The sequence below is a fragment of the Ascaphus truei genome, chromosome 1 (genome assembly GCF_040206685.1).
Source record: "Ascaphus truei isolate aAscTru1 chromosome 1, aAscTru1.hap1, whole genome shotgun sequence".
Lineage (NCBI taxonomy): Eukaryota > Metazoa > Chordata > Amphibia > Anura > Ascaphidae > Ascaphus > Ascaphus truei.
This window is the reverse complement of record NC_134483.1, coordinates 550675757-550693761: the sequence shown is the minus strand read 5'-3', so window position 1 is coordinate 550693761 and position 18005 is coordinate 550675757. Positions and strand designations below refer to the sequence as shown.

The following is an 18005-nucleotide window of genomic DNA, read 5'->3' as shown; positions in this document are numbered from 1 at the left end:
ATGAAGTGCCTCTGGAAGCAGGCGCATGTCCCGACGGCCGTGTCGCTGAGGCACTTTGTCACTGAGAGATCATTAACTTATCACATGGACCAGGGCTCTGGGCAGATACTTTCAGGTACATGACCTGAGAACTGAGCTTTGGTCTAGGAAAGTCCTAATCTTTATTTTTTTTTCTGCATGTGGGCAGAGGAAAAGCCAATGTTTTTGTTTATGGCATTTTGGTGAAATAAAGTGTACATTTAGTTTTCTCAAAACTGTCTCCTGTTTTTATCTCTGTACGCATCTCCTACATATGGTGTCAAAGGTGGGACAAGAGGTGGCCTTTATATACTGATGGGGACAGTAACACTGCACAGATACACTGTCATGGGAGACCAGGACCTGTGGACATCCTCCCTCCTTTGGACTCCGGCACCTATGTGGATGCCTGGGTTGACTGCATAGACATTTATACAGAATGTACCAAACATTATAAAACATGTTTTAATACAGGGTATGACTTTTGAAGTTTACATTACATAGCCCCCGGCTTATGGTGCTGCTTAGCTGCCAGGGACCCACGGTTTTCAGGTGTAACCATTCGGGCTTAACCTTTATTATGCAGGCCGGCTACCTCCTACCGTCACACCCACCCACTGGAATGGGGAGACAGTAACACTGCACAGAGGCACCCATTGGGGGGGACTGACACTACACAGAGGCACCCACAGGGGGGACAGTCACACTGCCCCCACTGGGGGAGGGGAATTAACAATGCACAGAGGCACCCACTAGAGGGGGAACACAGTGAGACTGCACAGAGGCAACCACTCGGGCGGAGGGGGGGGGGTGGAGAAAGACACACTGCACAGAGCCACTGGGGGATTCTCTGAACTGGGCACTGTACGTTTTGGGGGTCAATAAGTACCGGGCCCGCAGGATCACCTTTACCACCGCATAATCATAGGCATTCTCCCAATCCATCTTCCCGGTGCGCGTCTGCTGCTTTCCATCTCAGCTGGGGGGACAGGTTCCTGTCCCAGTCTTCCTCAGGCAAGTGACGGAGGAAGCACTGGTGTTCAAACGATTGCAGGAAGTCATCGATGGTGGGAGACACTGCTGTAGTTGAAGCGGGTATACAAGCTGGCCTGGGAACTGCGATTGCTAGTTGATGACAGTGGTGGTGCAGGGGGACCTGATCAGGCCTTCATCACCTCAAAGATGATAGCCTTCATCTAGACGGTGGCATCCAGTCCCAGGTCAGCTATGAGCCTGTGATCTCAGTGGCCAAGGCAGGGGGTGTCACTGGGATGCAGTGCTCCTCAAAGGAGCTTGAGTCCTCCATTTTCAAAAGGATGGTGGAAGGTAAGGCCTTGTCCGTGTCGGAATGGTGTCTACTAGAGCAAGTCATAGCTGGGCTATGTACACGACCAGGTTATCTACAAGGTCCTTCTTGTTTCTGACCTCTGTCAGCAGTCCATATCCAGGTCAAATAAAGAGTATTTACTCCGGACAGAATCAGCTAGCCTAACACGAATCACTCAACAGAACTATACTCACAAAACCAGGGGAGTACTGAGGGAATCATAGAGGTCTTGGTGATTAGCATCACCGAAATGGTTTACCCAGTGCAGCTTCCTCTCGTGTAATGGCCCAGAGCCTCCAGGCATTGGTGGATGCAAATTAAAGCAGAACAACTTAAAATCTACCGCTTGATATAGTGCGCAGCCTCGGATTCAGGTGTCTCCAGCACAACCTCTGAGTATACCAGTCCTGCAATGAGCTGTAGAGACCAGATCTCCATAGATTCCCCATCTCCATAGAAATTCAAGACGAACAGGGTCGCAACCAATCACAGCATGTCTGCTGTGTGTGGGGTCAAACACTGCGCGAAGGCTCATCTGTGTTGGCAATCGGGACTGGGGACTTGATCGGGAGGCTATGGCAAGGCGAGCGGGAATTACAAACTGGCAAATGAGAACTGCTCCTACTGGACTCATACCCAACCACTGTTTTTAGTGCCGGCTTGCTATCTCTCCCTGAGATAGGCACCTCGCTGTCTGGGGCAGACAATGGCTCTGCTTATCAGACCAATGTCTACCAGATAGGATTGCCCATCCCCCACTCCCCATTCTTCTCAACCCCCTCGTGGAACCAGCTAAACCTGGATCCATTGACATAGAGGCTGGGCAAGTGTATTACTAGCCTAGCACACCAAGGAAACAAAGAAATACAGAATACAGTTTCAAACATTCCATTTTATGTCCAATAAAAGCTTCCCTATACTATATTATACTTCAACATATAGGGGCATATTGTACATACATCAGATGAGTAGGAGCAATGGCTTTCCCTCTATTAATATGAGCCGCATTGCCCCGATCGTCACAGAGGACAGTTGGGATATCTCTGGTCTGGTATCCTTTGTCAGTTTCATCACTTACAAAAATATTTACAGGCGGTCCTCGCTTATCCGCCGGAATCCGTCCCGCAAACCGCCATCGGATAACGGACAGTCGGATTGCGGGTCCACGTTAATCCGCTGCGGTGAGCGTTGGATAAGCGGTTCGGATGATGGATAATGCATCCAGTGGACTGGATTATGCGGTGTCGGATAAGCTGTTCGACGGAAAACGGACCGTCGGATACTGAGGTAAAATATGTATATTTCTATATTAGTATGTTTTTCAGGATGACTGGCATTTGGTGATTTCTTTTGGTGTATGATGTGTGTGATACATTTGCGTATAGTGCCTGTTGCAGGGTACATGCAACTACACACGTGGGTTTTCTTGGCAAGGCTGTTTTATTTAGCCTTAAAAGATATACAGCACACAAAATAAAAATAGCTTTCCATCAGCAAAAACGAAAATGGCTTTTTCTTCAGCAAACCAAACAAAACAGTTTCTCTTTAGCAGACAGTTTATATATAAGGCAGCTACCCTTTTTCTATGCAGGGGACAGACAGTTCACAATACAACTACTTTGCTACTCAGACCTTGTTTTCAGGAATCTCTTTACTTCTTACTCCTCTCTCATCAACAGCCGCTTCCATGTGTCTACAGCCTGGGTTTTAACACACCTGATTAGGCAGCTGGGTTCCAACTAATTGTCCTGAGGTTCCCAGCTGATGTTAACCTAGTCAGTGCTGCACTGCAGACTAGACATAGGTTTTCCAGGCATATAGCTGGTGGCTTTTATTTACCGTCACAGTGCCCCTGACATACAGACTGGTAGAGTTCTATTGGGACATTTCAATGTTTGCCGGAGCTTGATGGTTCTCTATTTTACCCTTTCCCTCACCCTTTTTCTTCCCCCTCTGCTGATTTTCTCCAGTCATTAATATTTTTGGGTGGAGTTCTTCCTCTTTATATATAGGGGTAATATAGATCTTCATCTTTTTTCTATGACTGCAACCATGTGTATATTATATATTACTCTAGTAGTATTCTGTGTAGTTGAACACAATAAGCTGAGATTGATTTGCATATACAATGATACACAGCGCTTTATACATCATGGGATCTAATGTATTTGGCTATTATATATATATTATATACTCTAACACCTTTAGTGTTGTAGATGCTGATTTGCGGCTTGGGGACAGTATACACAGAAGTAATGTTCTGGATTATGTATCATGTACATTTATTACGTATAAACTCTCTTTAGCTCTTGATTAGGATCTGGGTAAATACTGATGTTACTTTCTTGCTGTTGCTATGGACGGCGGCTGCTGCTGCGTATTCAATCCTTTCACAGTGTTTCCTTCTGTGGCAGGGACGCTATTACATAGCCCCCAATTACGCCCTCTTTGTCGCTCAGCACAGACACATTAAAGGTCTTGACCGGTCACACACAATTTCTTGTATTTTTAAAATAATTTCTAACCAACATTAACCCCGGAAGTACCAGATTGATTACAATACTCAATATCTCTCACCACTTTTATTACACTGTACTTTGTTTGACAGTAAAATCAGCACGCTATTACTGCTATATACAATCGAATGGTGGCACTGTAAAATCAGCACGCTATTACTGCTACAAACAATGGTGACACTGTAGCCTCCATCCAACTTTTTTTTCTACAATTTCTGTCCCCCCACCCTTTCCTTTTTTTATTTACATCGCCATTTCATGTGCAAAACTTAATAAATAATAATAACTTGTATTTGATTAAATACGTTACAGCAAGCAAATGATCAATCAGATAACGAAACATGCTTCTCCTCTGTGTGAAGTCTCTGATGTGTAACAAGATTGGTGTTCCTAGTAAAACATTTCCCACATTCAGAGCAAACAAATGGTTTCTCTCCTGAGTGAATTCTTTGATGTGTAACAAGATTGGATTTCCTAGTAAAACATTTCCCACATTCAGAGCAAACACATGGTTTCTCTCCTGAGTGAATTGCCTGATGTTGAACAAGATGTGAGTTGCAGGTAAAACATTTCCCACATTCAGAGCAAACAAATGACTTTTCTCCTGTGTGATTCTTCCTGTGCATATTAAGACTATTCTTACTACTAAAACATTTCCCACATTCAGAGCAAACACACGGTTTCTCTCCTGAGTGAATTGCCTGATGTCGAACAAGATTTGAGTTGCAAGTAAAACATTTCCCACATTCAGAGCAAATAAATGACTTTTCTGCTGTGTGGATCTTCCTGTGCATATTAAGACTATTCTTACTACTAAAGCATTTCCCACATTCAGAGCAAACACACGGTTTCTCTCCTGAGTGAATTGCCTGATGTTGAACAAGATTTGAGTTGAAGGTAAAACATTTCCCACATTCAGAGCAAACAAATGGTTTCTCTCCTGTGTGAATTATCTGATGTCTAACCAGATGTGATTTAGAAGCAAAGCATTTGTGACATTCAGAGCACTTGTGCCGTCTCACTGTGGTGTGTTTTCGTTGGTGAATTGTATAATCTGTTTCACTATTAAAGTTTTTATCACAGTCACTGCTCTCATACTTCATTACTGACAAGATCTGGTGAATTTTCTGTGCATTAGCGTTTCCCTCGTCACACTCAATATGGGTAGCTGCAATTTCTGTCCCTGTATGTTCTCTGAGAGTATCAATGCGGGAGGCTGTGAGATTTCCTTCATCACATGAAGTTGATTCCTGAGCCATAATTGTCACAGATTTTCTTTGACTTTTGCTTGGTTTATTTTGCCTCAAGCAATTTTCTCCCCGATCCTGAGTAATAACAGTGTTATCTTCATTTACGCAATCTGGTGAGCAGAGAGGGGTGTGACATCCTGCAGGTGTATTTCTGCTCATGGATCCATCTACTGGAAAGAAATTCACTGTGAGTAAAGATGTTCATTAATAGCTTAAAATAATGTAAAGTTTCTAATTGAACATTTCAGTTAGTATGTTAGGATCCGTCGTAGGTTCCGCCCCCGCCAAGGTTCAGTCGCTTGATTGATGCGCCGGTCCTCCTGTTTAGGCTCAGCCCTTCCACCAGGAATAAACATTGTGATGTTTGCTGGTCGCAAGCACCCTACATAGTCTCATTGTGCCGTGCCTTGTCTCGTTTGCATTGGACTTCACTGGTACCTCCTATCCTCGACCCTGGCTTACTCTCGACCATTCTGCTCTCTCCTACCCATGACCCAGCTAAAGTGACCCCTACGATCTGTATCTTTCCAACCCTCAACCTCATCTTGTCTCCTACGATCCTACTTTCTCCTACCCCGACAAGGCTATCCACTACTACGAACCTGCACACCGGACTGTGGCGGTGAAAGGGTTAACCAGGCCAATAATAAAGGTATTATGCCCGGCTGGTTAACCCTAAACCTTGTTGGGACTGAAGGGGTTAAAACGTATGTTATGGATGAATGAGCTGAGGAATTTTTCATCTCCGTACTTCAAAGGGCACCATGCTAAGTTGGTGCCCTAGTGTCTAGAGAAGTCCGGAGTTGAAAAGCCTCAGAGATCCTAGGTGATAGGGTGGCCGGGATATGATCAAGTACCAGATACCGGTGTGAAGTATGGGCGCTTCACACTTGGTAGCCAAACCCCAGACTTATTGTCGCCAGGTAATTGCTTGGGCCGGTATGCTAAGTAGCTCAGGTGTGAGGTTAACGCATGCTCTTAGCAGATCGGGAAGCAACTTCTGCCCGTTCTATGAACTTCTGGCAAGTCTGGGATAGGTGGGAAAAATTGTTCCCACGAGAGGATTGGGTGTGTGTTAGGAATAGGACCCTTAACCCTATAAGAATGCCTGCAGCCCCCTCCTAGTCAGATTCATCTAAGCTTTAAATACACAGATTCCCATCAAGCTCTGAGAAACCCCAACCATTACCACATAATACAGTATATATATATATACACTTCTATGCATATATATTGTGACAGAGTCACTGACTCAGTAGGCTGGAATAGTGAATGGAGAGACGCTGCAGCCAGTTCACAGAGTGTTAATCTCCTCAGACAGAAGGAAGCACACTTGCAGCCTAATTAAGCAGGAGGCCTGAGAGACTGCAGGTTTAAAAGCAGGAAATGACACACACACAAGGAGCTTGTTTTTCCACAGGAAGGTGGAGAAAACTCTCCCGGCTTGGAAGCCGAAGCAGCTGCTGCTGCTCTGGTCCCCAGTCCTGCGAGGAGCTTTGCTGCTGGGACCAGCTGGGACCCCAACCCAGGATAAAGATAAACATTGCTGCGAGGCTGAACACAGCCTGCTCCCCGGAACCGTGTTCCTGTTTGCTGTTTGGAGCTGAAACAGATAAGACTTTATTCTTATTATGCTTATTGGTTATCGTTTGTGTAGCATGTTTTGGGCATGACCAGATTAGCTGGCTGTCCTGTTAGTAAGGGCTCAAGAAGTGAGTTAGTGTCCCTAACGGGACTAGGCTTTAATTTGCAAGAAAGTAGTTTCTTAAAGGGACAGTGCACCCGTATTTATTTTGGTTGTGGCTAATAAACCACTATAGTTGAACGTTTCCCACCGTGTCTAGCGTCTTACTGACCCCGCCGCGAGGCCGTCCTGCCACAGGTGGTGTCAGAAGTGGGATGCTACGCCTCTGGGGGTCAGTAGATGAAGATGTGTTGAGACACTGAACTCAAGCGGGAAAAAAAATAATGATTTTTTTGTTGAAGCATGGAAGTTACAGCTAGCAAGCGCTGAGTGTAAATTTTGCCCCGTCGGGTATGAAAGGATTGCTGTGTAAAGCTAATGCCTTTTGCTGAAGTGAGTGAATTTGCAGCTAGCAAGTGCTGTGAGCAAAGTTTGCCCTGTCTGGTAAAAAAGAAAGTGAAAATGAATTTTGGCAAAGATGTTGCCCTAACAAGAACCAGTTCAAAGATTGTAAAGCCCATACAAGTTACGTGTGTTGTGCAAAGTCTGCCTCGTCGGGTGTGAAGAAAAAAATTTAAAAAAAATCCGGGGTTTTAAAATGGCCGCCGTCATGTGTCAGTTTTGCAATGTACATAACCATACAAAACAGTGTCCTTTCAGGCCATACGATGATGATGATGATGATGACGACTCATATGTGGCCCCTGGAGGAGAGCCGTACCCACATATGAATTTAGTATGCTGGGCCTGTCATAAAGTAGGTCACATGGAAGATGTGTGCCCCAAAATTTTCACAGACAAACAGCTGCAAAAGCAAGCAACGCCCTATGAGTGCAAGCAAGATGTGGAAGCTGATACCAGTGAGCGTGTGCCCAGTACCACTGATATCTCTGGAGCTAATAAAGCAAAAAGAAAGAAGAAAAAGAAAACTGTTCCTCAAATCACAGGGGAAGTGACCAAGCCACTTGAACCTGCGCTGTCAGGACATGCGTCAGAAAGGCACCGAGATGTGCTGCAGACCGGAGTGACCGGCAGAATTGTCACAGGAACGGTGGCAAAGGAAAAGGAGGAGCAAAGGGAAGCTGAATCCTTGATCCAGGGAAAAGAGGCCTTAATTTCTGCATTCCAAACTGCCCAGCGTGATTATGATGTCTTGCAGAAACAATTGAATAGGGAACGAGAAGCTAATGCAGAGGTACAGAGGTGTATACTCCCAGCTATACAAGAGTATGCAGCTTTAAAGAAAACAGAGCAACTCTTGCGGAGTGAGTTGGAGGAGCTGACGACAAGCTTGAATAAAGCCAACACCGCAATTGCTAACATGGAATCAGAGAGAACAAGTCCTGACTGGAGACTATGCTATCAGATGTCCCAGAGAGATGTGCAAAACTTCATCAAAGACTTAGAAGTTTCTCACCAAGAAGCTAGCACGCTCAAAACAGAGCTGGAGCTCTCACGCCAGGAGGGCCACAGTCTAAACACAGAGCTGGGTATGTTGAAGGAAACCCATGAGAATGCCCTGAGGGATTTAGAGACTGTAAAGGATGGAGAATGTAAGTCTGACGCAGAAAAATTCAGACTTGACTGATCAAATCAGTAAAGGTGGTAAGAAGCTCCACCAAGCAGGAAAAGTGGAGAAGCAATTGATCCAGGAAAAGCTAGAGGTGCAGGAAGCACTGCAGAATGCAGAGAGGATGCAACGTGTCTCCCTGCAGCAGAACACACAGGCAACGCACTTATGGCAGAGCCAGCTGCAAGAGCTACATGCAAGTCTGCAAGCAGCCAAGGAGAAGCAGCGAGTGCTACAGGAACGGCTGAGTACCCAGTATGTCCCCACAGAACAGCATGAGGAACTGAGGGCCACGCTGTACGCCACAAGAGCATCGCTAGGGGCAGAGCTGGGTACTTTGAAAAAAGCCAATGAAACAGTCCTAAGGGATATAGAGACTGTGAAAGTGGAGAATATAAACCTGAAGGAAGAGGTTTTAAACCTGACTGGTCTGGTCAGTGATGGGACTAAGAAGCTTCACCAAGCGCAGAAAGTGAAGACGCAATTGGCGCAAGAAAAAAATGAAGTACAGACTGCTCTACAGAATGCAGAGAAAATGCTGGAAAAAGAATGCCTCGCCCTGGAGCAGCTGAAGATCACGTTGAGCGCCACAAGAGCATCGCTGGAGGCGGAGCTTAGAAGCCAGGTGACTCTGTGTGAGAGGGAACATGAGAAGGTCCAAAGACTGGAGCAAGAGCTGGAGAAGCAGAGAGGCAACTCCATCTCCATGAGTCAGTATGCCAAGGAGAAAGAAGCCTGGAAGACAGAAGCAACAGCGATACTGGCGACAAGAACTGCAGAGCTCAAAAAGATGGAGGAGGCGTTGATGCAAACCCAGAGTAAGCACCGGGAAGAGGTGAAGGCCCTGAGAGGGGACTGGCAGCATCAGATTGAAGAGTTGCAAACGCAGGTTGCTGAGCACAAGATACAGCTCGCCGAGCGGGACATGGTGACCGTCCGACAGGTGGCTTGCCTGATGTTGCACCATGAAACCGAGATGGCTGATATCCACAAACGGCTGGACTACACGACCAATGAGGGGGCCCGGCTACAGCTGGAGCTAGACAAGGTCCGGGAGGAGCACCAGCAGCTGCAGGTCCAGAATAAAGAAAGAGAGACAGATTTAAGCCTTGCTCTGAGTCTGCTAGGAGACGTAGAATCGCGACTCAATTCTAACGAAGATGAACTAGCAGCCGCACTGAGTGAAAGAAGAAAGGCAGAAGGACTGCTTCAAGACCTGAGGAAGGACCTGGAGTCTGAGTGTGCTGGCCGCAAGATGGCGGAGAAACAAAAGTGTGACCTGGTCAAGGAGCTTGAGGCTCTGAAGACTGAGCGGGACGCTACGTTGGACTCTACGGCTGACCAGCAGGAGGTTTCTCAGATGAAGCTGGAGGAAAAGCTTGCAACCCCAAGACAGACGTTTGGGTTACTGAAGCAGTCCAAGGAAAAGGTGGCGGTAGAGATAAAACAAGGGAGGCACTCCAGGAAGCATGACCGTGATACCATTGCAGAACTACAGTCTACTTTCCACAAGGCACGGAATGCGAAGGCCAAATTGCGATGCACTAGCACAGTAAGAATCCAATCAAACTACAGTGCCCAGGGGACACAAAGTGGATTCCTTGCCATGAGGGCAGCCACTGTGAAGAGACAGCCGCGAATGAGACGGAAGTGTGCCCGTGATCATAAGGGTAGAAAGACCGCACAGATGGTCCAGCAAATCTCCCAACAGAGTAAGTTAAAGAGTCAAGACAGAAAGGCCCAAGCCTATGAGTCTGCTGACCGTAAAAGAGAGGTGCCATGGGGTGTACTTCGGGTTAAAAGGAATCCCGACCAAGTTGAAGTACTGAAGATAAATGGTGTGGAACCCAACACTGAAGGCACACTGAGGAAGAAAGGTCCAAAAGAGAAGGCCAAACAGTCACTGGCGAGTGTATGCAATGAGCTGACCGAGGTCAATGATCTTCTACAGGATAAGGGAGACTCTGAGCACAAGAGGACAAGGACAACAATGCATCTTCAGGATTTACAGATCAAGGTCACAGCGTGGTGTAGAGTCCTGGCAGAGAGAGCTAATAGACAGCAGGATGCTCAGGAACCTTGTCAAGAAGAGACACAACAAAAGCGGAGCATCAACCTTAAACTGAAACTGGCACAAGACAAAGAGATAGGGAGGTACCAGCCTTCAGACACAGGTAGCCTGGTAATTACCCCAAAAAGAAAATGCCTAAATTGGAAGGCAAGAAAAAAAAAAAAAGGGGGAGGGAAGGGCCGACGTCAGACATTTTCGCCAAAAATGCTGGTGCACGGGAATGGTGCACGGGCCGCTCCACAGGACAATGTTTCGCTGGGGAGAGGGATATGTGACAGAGTCACTGACTCAGTAGGCTGGAATAGTGAATGGAGAGACGCTGCAGCCAGTTCACAGAGTGTTAATCTCCTCAGACAGAAGGAAGCACACCTGCAGCCTAATTAAGCAGGAGGCCTGAGAGACTGCAGGTTTAAAAGCAGGAAATGACACACACACAAGGAGCTTGTTTTTCCACAGGAAGGTGGAGAAAACTCTCCCGGCTTGGAAGCCGTAGCAGCTGCTGCTGCTCTGGTCCCCAGTCCTGCGAGGAGCTTTGCTGCTGGGACCAGCTGGGACCCCAACCCAGGATAAAGATAAACATTGCTGTGAGGCTGGACACAGCCTGCTCCCCGGAACTGTGTTCCTGTTTGCTGTTTGGAGCTGAAACAGATAAGACTTTATTCTTATTATGCTTATTGGTTATCGTTTGTGTAGCATGTTTTGGGCATGACCAGATTAGCTGGCTGTCCTGTTAGTAAGGGCTCAAGAAGTGAGTTAGTGTCCCTAACGGGACTAGGCTTTAATTTGCAAGAAAGTAGTTTCTTAAAGGGACAGTGCACCCGTATTTATTTTGGTTGTGGCTAATAAACCACTATAGTTGAACGTTTCCCACCGTGTCTAGCGTCTTACTGACCCCGCCGCGAGGCCGTCCTGCCACAATATATATATATACATATATATATATAAGAAGAAAGGGCAGTTGGCACACTGTAAACTGATGATCCACTGATGCTTATCCCATATGCACACATGAACAGATACATTTTACCAGATGTAGGTCTGGAAAAACGAGACAGCACACAGCCAGGGAAATCCAGAAACACTGTATTCAAAAGAAATACATGGCACTGCATCCAACGTTTCGGTCATCCAAATGTGACCTTCCTCAGGGACGCGCAGTGAATGAGTGCCAGTGAAACACCATATATACCCACATAAATCAATAAACAATCACACTCACCCGTGTGGGGACCCAAAAACCCGCGAAAAACCATGCTGTTGTGCTCTCTGTGGACCGCAGCCCCATGCTGGAACGCACCGCCATCTTGCAAATTTGCATATGGTCCCTTCCTTGATGATGCTGTGTATGGATGCCTGCATTGATCCAGTCGCACCACTAGGTCGCGGCGCGCATGCGCCCTGCATGTAATACCCAGGCGCACCTCGCGCTCATCACTGCGCATGCTCCAAATGTCTAACAGCCCCTGTACTAGCCAGCTCGCGTAACGCACGCCGTCGGGTATAGGCGCGCCTGCGCTGACTGGGTAAAGACAGCCCTGGCTGTTCGTTCCACTGCGCATGCTCATCATAGCCAAAAATGCCATTAGCTTGATAGACAGGACTAGATGGCTGCCGAACAGGCAACGCACAGCGCATGGTGACATCCCATGGTTCAAATCTAAATAAAACATGTGGTGTATTCAGTGGTGAACGTCCAAGTGCATTAATGAAATACAACAGCATCAGGGCAGCGGGGCACAGAGGAGGCACATGTATAATGAATAAACACATACATACATGCAGTAGCACAATATGATGAAGCTAATCATGCAACATTAACTAACTGTACACTCGCAATAACGCTCACATATTGACCAAAGTTCTAAAAAATGCGACAAATTGATACCGCATCTACTATCATGCTTATGTGCTAATAAAACAAACATATGTGCATACACCACCTAATGGGGTTAACCACGTGAGGGAAATTTTAAAGTGAAAAATGTGTGAGACAACATGAAGGAAAAGCTAATACACAATAAATAAAAATCACAGAAAACATCCCAATTTTAGATCCTCGTTGAGGCCAAAAGGTGCTACAGTCTTGAGTTCTAAAATTAGCCTTGCTTCACTCTGCAGCAAAAGTCTGTTTCTGTCCCCCCCTCGTGCGGGCACCAGGACCTGCAGGATTGGCATACACCGAAACGGCGCCAATGAATGTTTTGAGTCTCTAAAGTGCTTAGCTACCGGAAGGCATTTAAACTCCTGATCATCAACATCTGATTGTAACGCTTTGCGTATTGTGGACCGGTGAATAGCGATACGTTCTTTTAGCATTCTCACTGTTTTTCCAATGTAAAACAAGCCGCATGGGCATTTAATCAGGTATATTATGAATTTGGACTCACAATTGAGAAATTGTCGAATCTTGATCTTTATCCCACTATGTGGGTGACAGTATGAGGATCCAACCCGTTTTTCCGGACCTACATCTGGTAAAATGTATCTATATATATATTTATTTATCTATATATATATATATACACACACATATATATATATATACATATATATACACACACATATATATATATACATATAAGTGTCATATGGAGTGCTAGTGGGTGTGGCTAAATGTATACAACAAAAAACAAACAAAGATGCCCAAAGCTACTTCCAATGTTACAAAAATACACAATGCAATACCTATATATCTCTTGAAAAAGGGTAATTTTGTTAAACCCTTTGGCCAAAGCGTCTTAAGCCTGCTGCCACTTTCAAGGCGTGACCGTAGCAGGTCCTAACACTCACCTGGGTTAAAATTCTTATTTACCTGTATAATTACAGAAAGAATGATCGCATTGGATCTGTCGTAACCTGGCAAAATGAACCTAACCTGCCAGGTTACGACAGATCCAATGCGATCATTCTTCCTGTAATTATACAGATGTACACTGTACAATTACACTGTGTATTTTTGTCACATTGGAAGTAGCTTTGGGCATCTTTGTTTGTTTTTTGTTATATTGATCTAAGCTTTACACAGAAACGTCCAAGCTCTAGCGTCAGCGGTTCCGGAGTGTGAGGAGTTAAGAACATCGTAACCAAGGATCGAGCCCCTCTTCCAGAATTCGTTTGAGCTAAGGATTCCCGAACGAATCCTGTAAGGACATTATGAAATCTTTCCTTTCGGCGGAGATATAGGGGTGGGAAGTTGCGCCCCTAGCCAAGGATTGTCGCACGGCTCACATCGCGCACCCACTTGCATGCGTGCAGGGGTGCCCAGAGACTTTGTTTCGTTCCGTGGACATTTTATTTCGTTTCCCCATCCCAGTAAGTCTTTATTGACTGTAATTGTGATGTATTGTGTGTTTGTCTTAAAAGGAAACAAATTACAATTTATTTTACCCGCCTTGTCCTGCTCAGTCCAGAATCCCGGTATTAATTTGTTGGTAAGACCTGGTCTACCGTGACACGGACGTGACTTCGCGTCTCTAGGTCGGTGTTTTCTAATTCCCACCTCGGCCTCGCGGTCTTGTCTGGTTTGTGGCGAGGATCCGTTACAGTATAAAATACACGTCTCTAATTGCAATCGTTATGTGACTGGCGAAGGTGAAAAGCACCTAAGTGGTTAACTTACCTTTTATATAAGGTACCCATGCCTGGTACAGATGTAGAGGTTATGGCACCCATTAACGCAATGTGTTATTTCACAGAAGTTATTTCACAGTAGTGCTATTGAAAACACGTTATTTAACGCAGTATTTTATCTGTTAACGGTGTAATAACGTCAGCTATAGCTGTATGTGGAATAACGCCAGGAGTACTCAGGAGACATTGAAAGACAGATTAGAGAAACCAAGACAGAGGTAGAGGGATCCTCAAAAATATCCAGTCTTGACATCCCAACTATAAACGCACCAGCTCGTGACAGAGAAGAACCCATGCTTGTCCTGCTCTGTAATTTGTTTCTTGTTCCTGACACAAACCTCCCAAAAGATATTAAAATTGCCAAGAAGAAAGAAAACAAAGTGTAACCTGAGCTCCCGTTTGCTGGATCCCCCCTGGACTGATTCCCTATTACTACTTGACCTCTCTGCAGCATTTGACATTGTGGACCACCCTCTTCTTCACATTCTCCATATTCTTGGTATTCGTAACAAAGCTCTATCCAGGATCTCCTATTATCTCTCCCATCGTACTTTCAGTGTCTCTTTTGCCAACACCTCCTCCTCTATCGATCTCTCTGTGGGGGTACCCCAGGGCTCTGTCCTGGGACCTCTTCTCTTTTCTCTGTACACACTTTCTCTAGGTGACCTAATCACTTCTCGTGTTTAAATATCACCTCTATGTCGACGACACACACATTTACTTTTCAACCCCTGACCTTACACCTGCTGTACAGACCAAAAGTTTCTGAATGTCTCTCTGCGATATCATCCTGGATGGCCCTCCGCCGACTTAAACTTAACATGGCAAAAACAGAGCTCCTCATACTTCCTCCCAAACCTGGCCCTACTACCTCCTTCCACATTACTGTTGGAAGGAACCATCATTCACCCAGTAGCCCAAGCACGCTGCCTGGGGGTCACACTCGACTCCTCTCTCACATCCTCCCATCACATTCAAAATGTATCTAAAACCTGTCACGTTTTACTCTGCAATATTACAAAGATACGCCCTTTCCTCTGCTACTCGACTGCTAAACCGTTGACTCCGCCCCTCATTCTCTCCCGTCTCGATTACTGTAACCTCTTGCTGTCCGGCCTACCTGCCTCTCACCTTTCTCCCCTACAATCTATCCTTAACGGTGCTGCCAGAATCACTCTCCTGTTTCCTAAATCTGTCTCAGCGTCTCCCCTGCTGAAATCACTATCCTGGCTTCCAATCAAATCCTGCATCTGGCACTCAATTCTCCTCCTCACTTTTAAAGCTTTACACTCTTCTGCCCCTTCTTGACTCTCGGCCCTAATTTCTCGCTATGCACCATCCCAACTCTTGCGTTCTTCTCAAGGATGTCTTCTCTCTACCCCATTTGTATCTAAAGCCCTCTCCTGCCTTAAACCTTTCTCAATGACTGCCCCACACTTCTGGCATGCCCTTCCCCTCAATACCCGACTAGCACCATCTCTATCCACCTTTAAAACCCACTTGCTTAAAGAAGCATATGAGTAGCATCGTGGCTAATACTATACACGATACATAAAGCTTGCCCCCCCGCAGACGCACTTACCAGAACGCCCTCCTACTGTCTCTGTACGTTCTCCCTACCAATTAGATTGAAAGCTCTTTGGAGCAGGTACTCCTCTTCTCTTCCCCAATGTTACTTTTATGTCTGAAGCACTTATTCCCATGATCTGTTATTTGTAGTTATTTGTTATTTATATGATTGTCACGTGTATTACTACTGTGAAGCGCTATGTACGTTAATGGCGCTATATAAATAAAGACATACATACATACATACATACATATACGAGAGAAACCTCCTCTTACCCAGTGAGCTGAGGTTCTGGTTATTCTCCATCACATCCTTGTAAGACCCCCTGTGTCCTTCTAAATACTCCCATTCCTCCATGGAGAAATATATAGCAACATCATCACACTTTATAGACACCTGAAACACAGAGAATCCCCCACTCAGTATCCAGATATAATAACTGGTCCTGTAAGAATCTTTTACTTATGGAAAGCCAGGTGAGCAAGGGAGAGAGGAAAATGCAGATACATAGAACAAAGTTTGTTCAAGACCAGGCTGAATGAAGACATAAAGACAGTAAAATGTAACAGTGCCCAGCAGCCCTCACCTCTCCGGTCAGCAGGTGAATGATCTTGTTGGTGAGTTCCAGGATCTTCTCAGACATCAGCTTCTTGTCATTGCTTCTCTCATATATCAGGGAGTTAGTTGGATGATCCATGTCGGGTCTCTGGGACCTGCAGAATCCTTCTGGCACACAGGGACTGCTGCTGTCTGTGACACGCTCACCATGCTTCTTCACAACTATACAATCCTACATATAGAGAGACAGTAATAAATATCCCTGTGCAGAGTAAGAGACACACGTGGATATGTGTCATATTCCTGCAGATTTGTTGCTTATCAGTGAGAGGGACAAATTTCGTGTCACCAGCTCTATACTCACGTAATCTATTCAGTGGCCTCCCCACCAATTCTGTCTATTGTATCACTGACTTTACTGCACCACACTCACTGACCCCACTGTGCCAATATGAGCACAAAGATCATGGATTGTACAAACATTACACATAATATGTAATCATTACAGGACTTGTGACATTCTGTGGCTATTACAGAATAATGTAGCACAGGCACAATACATCCATGTGATAATCAATATAATGTACATGTTATCTATTCTTTCACTCTCCACACATGGATGTTTGAATGAGTGCGCATCCGTTAGGACCTAAGAGGGATATCTCAGTCCCCTGCTACACAATTGGGTCGGCAAAGAGAGATACGAATGTACTTCCCAACCTTGACCAACTTCAACTTCGCTGAATTTGGCTGAATCTGAGCAGACAATATATCCCTATACACTTCAGAATTCATCCGGCTGCTTCTGTCTTCTGTCACATCGTCAGTAAACACTAGTGACCCAGTGCCATTGTAAGCCATGCATGCCCATGCCATCACACTGCCTCCACCGTGTTTTACAGATGATGTGGTATGCTTCGGATCATGAGTCGTTCCAAGCCTTCTCCATGCTTTTTTTCTTCCCATCATTCTGGTACAGGTTGATCTTAGTTTCATCTGTCCAAAGAATGCTGTTCCAGAACTGGGCTGGCTTTTTTTAGATATTGTTTGGCAAAGTCTAATCTGGCCTTTCTATTCTTGAGGCTTATGAATGGTTTGCACCTTGTGGTGAACCCTCTGTATTTGCTCTCGTGAAGTCTTCTCTTTATGATAGACTTGGATAATGATATGCCTACCTCCTGGAGAGTGTTCTTCACTTGGCTGGATGCTGTGAAGGGGTTTTTCTTTACCATGGAAAGGATCCTACGATCATCCACCATTGTTGTCTTCCATGGATGTCCAGGCTTTTTTGTGTTGTAGAGCTCACCAGTGCGTTCTTTTTTTTTCAGAATGTACCAAACTGTTGATTTGGCCACTCCTAATGTTCCTGCTATCTCTCTGATGGATTTTCATATTTTTTTGCAGCCTAAGGATGCCCTGTTTCACTTGCATTGAGAGCTCCTTTGACGGCATGTTGTGGGTTCACAGCAACAGCTTCCGAATGCGAATGCCACACCTGGAATCAACTCCAGACCTTTTACCTGCTTTATTTATGATGAAATAACGAAAGAATAGCCCACACCTGGCCATGAAACAGCTTTTGAGTCAGTTGTCCAATTACTTTTGGTCCCTTGAAAAAGAGGGGGCTACATATTAAAGAGATGTAATTCCTAAACCCTTCCTCCAATTTGGATGTGAATACCCTCAAATTAAAGCTGATAGACGGCACTTTAAGCCCATATTCATTATTTAACTGTAACTTGAATTTATTTTGGTACACAGCCAAAATAACAAAACTTGTATCAGTGTCCAATTATTTCCAGATCTAACTG

At 45.3% G+C, this 18005-nt stretch overlaps 1 protein-coding gene across 1 annotated transcript in view; it reads right to left on the bottom strand.

Annotated features, from left to right (window-relative positions):
- LOC142466226 (uncharacterized) overlaps positions 1-18005 on the bottom strand; it is a 202681-nt gene that overhangs the window by 31968 nt on the left and 152708 nt on the right. Inside the window, 4 exon segments of the mRNA XM_075571171.1 lie at positions 2436-2598; positions 4187-5281; positions 15912-16032; positions 16223-16426. Coding sequence (XP_075427286.1) covers positions 2436-2598; positions 4187-5281; positions 15912-16032; positions 16223-16426 — 1583 coding nt within the window.